This window comes from Kryptolebias marmoratus, linkage group LG10 (genome assembly GCF_001649575.2).
Source record: "Kryptolebias marmoratus isolate JLee-2015 linkage group LG10, ASM164957v2, whole genome shotgun sequence".
Lineage (NCBI taxonomy): Eukaryota > Metazoa > Chordata > Actinopteri > Cyprinodontiformes > Rivulidae > Kryptolebias > Kryptolebias marmoratus.
Window position 1 is genome coordinate 10,659,578 of NC_051439.1, and position 8,458 is coordinate 10,668,035.

An 8,458-nucleotide genomic window follows, 5' to 3' on the forward strand; every position below is an offset into this window, starting at 1 on the left:
TTCACAAACAGTGATAAGGTGGTGTTGGACGCTCAGTTCCTAATCAGATAAATAAGACAAAACCAGCAATTGAATCCATTAAAAATACTTCAACCAAGAAGAGTTCAAACAATAAATCAGATTTTGAATTTGTTTTAATGAAATCATATCTAGCTTTTAACCCAAGTGTGGCAAACTCTAACCTTATAATTACAAAAATGCTTACAGCGACTCAGGGGTTTCTGTGTAAATGTCTGGAAGGAGATCTCCTGAAATCATAAGAGTGACTTACATAATTCAACTCAGAATAAGTGTTGCAAGATTTCACTGACACTTTGCAACATATAATTTTAAACAGCTGTCAGCTTTGACAAGCAGCATAATGTGTGTGGGGGGGAACTCTGACTTGTGTGGCATAAACATCATAAACAGCGTGTGGGAGCACAATACTTTAGGATAACTTTACATTAAGTGATAGCTCTCATATTGAGATCCAGGTTGATAAAGAACAACAAATGGGTTTAAAAAACATAGTAAAAGTGGGCATTCCATACTGTAATATATATATTTCCAAAATAAGTTTCATATATATCCATATTCTGGTCAAGCAGAAGCGCCTCCCACAGAATAAATGATAATTGGTGAGTGCTCATTTGCATGCTGAATGAAGTGGATATTTATTTAAATTTAATTTCGTTCCCGCACACGGTGCTCTGCAGGCTTTTGTGCCAAAGTCATATTAACCCCTTGACTAGTTAATATGCAGTGCACGACGTTACACACGTGCGATGAATATTCATATCCATGCCATGTTGTTTCTTTCTCTTTTTTTGTCCTCTCTCTCCTCCCATCCTCCCTCCGCCTCCACTTCTTCCTGGAACGTAACAGCGCGCGCCGTTACGGAAGCATCCCGGAAGTGTCCGCCCCCCATCTTGGAAAGTTTGTTTTTCGCTTCCCCTCCTCCCCCCTCGTAAAAAAACAAAACAAAACAAAAAAAAACCAAACAAACAACTGGCTCCTTCTCCAGCTCACTCGCTTCGCCGTCGCGGACACAACGATGACAGAAAAGAGCCAGATGCCGAGCAGGGAGCGAGCTCTGGCGGGAAGGCAGGAGAAAATGGACGTGGCAGGTAAAATAAACGACGGCGCGAGAAGTTCGGGAGGGGCTCGAGCTGGCGTCGCGAGGCGAGACCTCCCTGGTTCACCGATGGTGTGAATTACACTCAGTGTGTATACGGTTACAGCTGTAAACAGTGATAAAAGAAAAGCTTCGTAGCTATGAGCTGTATATTTATTTGTTATAAAGAATTTGATGCTTGGAAAAAGTCAGGCCACAGAGTGAGAACTACAAACTGGACAGTAGGGGAACTTTTTAAAAGGTGCATCATGAGCTAGTTCTCCTTTCAAATGGGATGTTTAACAGATAAAATTACTTTAAAATAGGTTTGGGGTTGGAAATTTGTACTTAAAACATTGCATGTCAGAAGCAACAGGGTGGAGCTGTTGTTTTTTTCTGCCCCGAAGAAGAAAAGTAGCGAAACAACAACAAAACAAACACAGCATTTAAAACAACCCAATGTCTTAAAACATTGTGTCAAATTCAACATAAAACAGCAAAACAACAATACATTTTGCAACACAGCACATTTTAGAAAACAAAGTTTCCAAAATGCAACATTTCAGGAAACTTTACTCGTTGGTTTGATGTCATGTTTTGTAAAATATTGTCTCTTAAAAAAGAATTTTAGTAAATGCTGCAGTTTTTAACCGCCTCTAAAGAGGATATGTGTTCAGTTTGTTTATTTGTTCAGTTTACTTAAAACACTAATAAACAAATATTTATAAAATATTCAGGAAGTGTTGGGGTTGTCACAAGAAACAGTTGATTTATTGGTGGTTTGTCTTTTCGTTTGCTGTATTTTTTTTAATATATTTTTGTGTAAATTTACCAGCTTGAAACTAACCAGTGGGTCCAAAGATCCACCCAGTTTTGTTATATATTAAAGCAAGAATTACAAAAAAAGCCATAATACCGATCGGTGCAACAGATAGTTGACACCTCTGACTCTGTAGGAACATCCGGCAGAACCTAGCTGGGTTTTAAGTTATCACATTACTCACCTCACTGTGTGAGAATATAATAGAGATTCAGAGTGTGACTAGAATTTGGATTAAGTAACAGCGATTCTCATCAGAATAATTTCACACAGTAATTTCTGAGGATTTTGTTCACGGCGGTGTAATATACTTACCCTTTGGAGCCAGAATTGCCAAGGGAACGTTTGCTGTAATATTTTTTAACTTTATTGAGTGTTTTAAGTGATTTAATTTGTGGACAGTAATGAAATTTTTGAGTTGTCTCCAAAATCTGCAGCGGCAGCAAAAGCCTGCTGGGATATGTAGTGCAGCTCTATTAACAAGTTGTTGATTAAATCGGGACATCATAAATCTGTATGGATTAAAATCTCGGCTCTGTTGCTTGCACTCATTAGAGAGGTGATGCTTCAGTTGTGCTAGTTTCATTACATTACATGATGATTCTTGCTCTGCAGCGGAGTCAAGTGTCTTCCTTTCATAAGCTTGTGTTCTCACCTGTTCATATTTCTGTTGTGGGACAGGAGGGCCAGCGTGCTGTAAATGAGAAACATTGTGCGATATGAACCTGGTGCTCCCACTCATCACCCACTCAGACATTAGCATCCACAAAGTGCATTGTGGGAGCTGGTGCATAGGAGGAAGAGCTACCGCAGCATCCAGGGGCCCATCTGGGCATTATGCGCATGAAGGCTCCGCCCCGTCGTAAGTTCCCACTCCGTCTGTCGAAGCAGCTCGGAGACACGGCATGGCAGAAATCTGTTCCTCCTCTTACACCGTGGGGGACGCAGTTTAGACGGGGATGGTTTTTTTTTTGTTTGTTTGTTTCTTTTTTTTTTATTTCAGTGCGTGTTTGCCGGTGTGGCCCTGTAAGCAAGAGTGATGGCAAAAGACCGTCTTCACATATGCCCCGTGCAGTCCCCGTCTTGTGTGCCTGAATGCACAGTTTTTATAGCCCCTCTGTACAACCAGGATTACTCACCTTAAAAGTTGCTTTTAGCCCTCCGGCCCCGTTTGAAGAAGCTCCTGGTTCCTTGTTCCGTTGCCTGTTGTCCTGTGGTCCCTCCCTCGCTCCAGTCTCTGTGATGTACTCTGTGACCTTGGCGAGAATGATCCAGTGGCAGATTGCTACATGGTAGGGGCACAGTAGCTATTATTTTGAGTCAGTGCAGGATAGACTGCCAATATTTCTTCTAAACAGGATGGGGGAGGTCAGCTGACCGAAATCAATTTCTGGTACATGTTTCGCTGTAACTCTTAAAAGCAGATTGATAGTCGAGATATATTGCTGGCACTATTTTTCTGTTGTTTCTCTGCTATTTCAAGATGCCCTTGCTCTTTGGCTTTTGCGAACGTTACGAGGGGAAGGATAAATTATGTAAGCTAGTGAGCATGTACATTAGGCAGCAATTCATGAGATCAATACATGAAAGAGATTTGCTCATGGGCAGCAGTGCGGCGCAATGATTCAACTAATCTGAACGTAGTGTTTTTGTTCACCTGTGTTTCTGTGTTATGTTTGTTGTTGTCCATCACACTGGCTCTTGACCTTAAAGTAAAAAAAAAAAAAAATCCATAATTTTTAGGGAAAAATTGAGGAAAAATTAATAAGGAGCTAAAAGATTGTGCTAAAAAACAGGTTCTGACTATTTACACCAGGATATTTGGGTGAAACTAGTTTTTTTTTTAAAGATTATTTACATATCAGGTTATTCATTCCTTGTGTTCTTGTGATGGACGGTTGTTTATTTGGGTTCACTATATTAACAATAGTTAAATGTTTATGAGAACACAGTATATCAATTTTTTGTCATAGCAATATCAATGTGTTTATTATCAATAATGCAAAGGGCTGCAATAAATCATATGCTATTCTTAAAGTGTCGTGCATTCATTTTCTGTATGCCAATATAATGTTTGGCCCATCAATTGAGCTCTCACTGCCCTTGATGCCCACGCCCGGTCAGATGATAATGGTCAAGATGCTAAAGCACTTGGAAAGTGTTGTGAGAATCGGGTTGACAAAACCGGAAAAGAGGAGTGAGGAAAATGTTGGTTTTTCCTTTACTTATATTGTCATTGCTATATTCATAATAATATTTTGTCAAACGAGTAATTTCATCAGTTGTTCGGCTGAATTGGTCCATTTCTTATCAAACCAACTTAACAAATATTTGGATCAGGCCCTTACAGGATATGCCACCATGTTGTTGGATGGAGATAATGGAAATGATGCTAGAGGAGGTACTGTTCTCCATAGCAACTGTTTCTGTTGCTATGGCACTGCATGTATGGAATGTATAACTGGGTTGGAAGTTGTGCTTCACAGAGTCTGGACTGTTTTCCCATCCTGGACAGTGTGTGTGAGTCAGAAAGTTTGGCTGACAGTTCAAGGCTACAATGGTAGGTTTCCCTACTTGCCTCTTACTGTTCTTAAAGATGGACCACCTCGCTCTAGTCTTGCCTTTCCCCTCACCTCCCCCCCTTTACCCCACTCTTCCTCGCCCCTTCCTTTCCTCCCATTCAGCAGAGGGGTAGTTGGCACCAGTATAAAGCGTCAGCCTCCTTCGACGACTCGTGTCTGACTCCCTGCCAATCTGTGTGAAACTCGAAAGAGGAACAGCAAGAGGGAGGGAAGGAGGGGGGGAGAGAGGATTTTTTGGAACAAAATAAACAGAGCAGTCTGGAAATCGACCCAACGTCATCAGTTTTGGCATCCAAGGATGATACCTCTCTCTTGTTTTTGTGTGAGGAAGCAGCGGCACTTGGACCTCAGTTGTGCGAGAGAAACACGGGACCACAAGCAGAACTGAAGGGTAACAAAGGCTAAAACCCAGCCGAAATGAGTTAAACTGGGCTTTATTATCCACTAAGCAACAGATTGTTGTGCCTTGACTGGTCCAGTGTTTTGATTCTGGTCCAGCCACTTACAGCTGCAATGCTAAAAGAAACAAAAGGTGACTAAAGTATTTTGTGAACTGCGCTTTCCAGATAGCCTCGAAAAGAAGTGCGCACAACAGAAATTACGCCTTTATTTCATCCACGTTTGGAGAAATAATCTTTTCATGAGTCCTTCCCACATATTCAGCCTGTTTTCTTCTTTTTAAGCTCAGTCAGTCCCCCTTTCTGCTCGTTTTTGTTGTCCTCCTTTCTTTCTTTCTTTTTTTTTTTTGTCGGCATAGTGAGCCAGTCTAATGAGGGTGTTCAGCCAGGTCTTACTCTGTGAGGAAGATGGGGAATTTCTGGTAGAACGGATGGTGGGTGCTCGCCTGGTAACGGGGGGGGGGCATGTCGGACTAGGCACAAAGAAAAAGGCTAGCCTGGTACCGTCTGGACCTCTGCCAGAGGCGCCACAGGAGAAATGCCCATTGCAGAGGTTGAGGCGTGAATGGTTGAAAGGCAGATTGTGTACGCACGCGCGGCCGCGCATTCGGAGCAAAGTGAGGGACGATGGGAAGGTGGTGTGAGAAAGAGAGAGTGTGAAGTAAAGATGGAGAGCCACTTAGATGAGAGGGCGGGGAGTTCTGGCTGTGAGTTGGCTTCTTGGGACTTTGTTTTGTCGACAGGTTCTTGGCTAACTTCATTTCAACTTCTTTTTTGTTTGTTTACTTGTTTGTGTGTTTGTTTTCTCACTCAGATGAAGTGCTTAGTCTTTCTTGTATAGCGCCTGAAGGCATGACGGTCTGAAAGCCAAAAGAGCTCTTGACTGCCTCTCTGGTATCATCATCTGTTGCTTCTCACTGGCTATTTACTCCTTTTACTGCTTTGGCAGGCTGATCTCTCCTCCTACTCTTTCGCTTATATCTCACACTTGTCTCCTCTCACTCTTATTTTACTTCTCAGAGTCATTTGGCAACTTTTGTGTCTTTTTATTTCGCTGTGTAGAAAAAGGGATAAAAGGGGAGAGTGAGCCAGAGATAAAAACAATGCAAGTTCACAGAAGAGATGTGAGGAGTTCCTCTGTCTTGCTTTCATTTTAAGACACCCCAACTGGACTGAGGAACTGTAGCCAGTCACCCACATGGAGGCACTTTGATTGCAGCTGACTGTGGCCGCGAACATGACCTGGCAGTGCCAAACAACCTGCTGCTAAAAGACAGAACTGTGGCACAACAGGAGGGCAGGAAGCAACAGCCTGAGGGCAGCCAGGCCTCTGTGACATTTTAGTCCTTTATGCTTCTGCAATCTGTTACTGCACATAAAAAACAAACAATTTTGTCAAATATCAAAAAATGACCTGGTGGTATCAACTGAAGTGTTGAAAAGCTTTTCCACTTTTTCTTTTTTTTTTCTTCAAAAGACTTTTATCTTTAGGTTTTCATCCTGGTAAAAACATTTATTCCCAGTGCTTTTGTATCTGGCTTCAAGATAAACTCTTTAAGTTTGAAATAAACTCCATGTAATGGTTGTTTTTTTTAGCTTATTGTCACAGTTAAGAATCATCCCAAAGCCTATACAGAAAATTAACTGTTTTGTCTGTATCAGATTAGAGATTGTTTTCAGGTCAGTGTCACACACAACCCATCTTTGCAGCCGGTAAGCAATGACCTCGCTGAACTCGGAGTAAGCATCTATTATTGATTTGTGCCGAAGCTCTTGTTGCCTGTTTATCTGTAGACAAATATTAGTAGTTGCAGTACAAACCAGCCTTGCTTAGTGGAGATTTGCACGCTAAGTCACCTCAGTCTTCTTAAACCCTAATCCTAATGACATATCTGAGTGACACACCCACACACACACACACTTCCTCTTTAGCGCTCTAATTCCACTCAGCACAGTTGGCACCAGAGTGCCACCTCTCTCCATTTAGGTTTACTTACTGGATATTTTTATCACGATGAAGATTAGGACAGCATTGCGTGAACTTGCGAGGCTCTCCTCTGCATGTCAGATTAGACGGTCTCATGCTCCTGAAGTGTCGTTGTGAGTTATCATTGTGCACACCTTGTTGTGACAAGCGGAACTTCGTAAAGACTTGATTGGAATAAGAGAGACAAAAATGAACTACTTTAGTTCAATGGGTTTAATTGTGGGTATTGAGGAGAGGAAAAAAAAGTCTGAGTGGCAGCTGAAGCTGTGTAATCCACTAAATGTCTTCCTGCACAGAGGCCTCTGGCTCTGATCCACTGGCCTGGGTCAGCCTCTAACAAAATAAGGACCCGTGAGCCTGACTTCAAGCTACTCATGGGCCTCTTTATTCATTCACTGGAACTTGTATCATTTCATTGCAGTGTTGTGACTTCTCCGCACATTTCCTCACCGTTTCCATTCACAGACAAGCACGCCGTCAACGGGAATCCCACTGTGGAGCCCTTTCCAGAAGGCATGGAAACCATCATGTTTGGTGAGCTAGCACAATCGCACTTATTTTTAGATTTGAAAAAGCAAACAAAAATCTGCCGTTACCGGTTTGTGGTTTCATAACACGTTGAAACGCTGGTTTGACAATTAACGGTGTAAAATTGTGCGTCCGTTTCCTCTCGTGCCCAGGAATGGGCTGTTTCTGGGGAGCTGAGAAACTTTTCTGGAGGCTTCCAGGAGTCTTCTCCACACAGGTTGGCTACGCTGGAGGCTTTACACCCAACCCTACCTACAAAGAGGTCTGCTCAGGTATTGCTCTGCACATTTAAAATTTTTTTTTTTGCACATCAGACTGTTTGATTTATATTAACAGTTCCTACTACCTTTCTTGTAAAAAGGACATAGGTTGGTATGACATTTGAAGGAGTGAGAAGTCACAGTTCATAACACAAATGATGGGTTTCAGAAAGAGATGCAGAGAGGGATTGTTTTAAATACAGCTCTCTCATCTTGGTTCTTCCCTTCATCTGCAGTCAACTACTCAGAATGCACTGCTCCAGATGGGCTGCACCCCCATCCATCCCCACCCCCACATGACCTACTTGTAAGGATTTTGCTCTCTGCTGTGCTGTACTGCAGTGTTTTTAACCAACAGAGGTTACAGAGTCTAAGGCGCCATAAATGGGCTTCTTTCCCAGAAAGTGTGATTTGGCGAACACGTTGCTACAAACTCAGATTCTGTTTGTCTGCCGCCTAAGATGTTGAAAATGTTTGGCTACTTGTCTCCTTCCAATTTTTCGTATCACATTAATCAAATGGATTTATTTAGTGAGTGGATTTCTAATTTAAATGACGGTGTCTGGCTGTCTGTCCATCTCTTGTGTTGTAGGAGTCATGAGCTGTTAGTTTGGGGCTTCTCCGTTTCTCTGGGGGATGGCATCATTGCAGGCAGGCATGGAGTCTAGGTGCAGACGCAGTACAGGGGGTGAAGGATGCTCTGGGACGGGCTGGCAGATTTTCTAAGCAGAGCCCTTCACATCATTTCATTCAGCAGGTTTCCTGTCCCTGTTTCTGTCAGCCCCCC

At 42.4% G+C, this 8,458-nt stretch overlaps 1 protein-coding gene across 1 annotated transcript in view; it reads left to right on the forward strand.

The window, feature by feature from the left end:
- Positions 1-894: 894 nt before the first annotated feature.
- The window catches only part of si:ch1073-358c10.1 (mitochondrial peptide methionine sulfoxide reductase), a 35,131-nt gene continuing 27,567 nt past the window's right edge, over positions 895-8,458 (forward strand). The window contains exons 1-3 of the mRNA XM_017416420.3: positions 895-1,109; positions 7,349-7,417; positions 7,564-7,683. Coding sequence (XP_017271909.1) covers positions 1,037-1,109; positions 7,349-7,417; positions 7,564-7,683 — 262 coding nt within the window. The 5' untranslated portion in view covers positions 895-1,036. The remainder of the gene's footprint in view (positions 1,110-7,348; positions 7,418-7,563; positions 7,684-8,458) is intronic.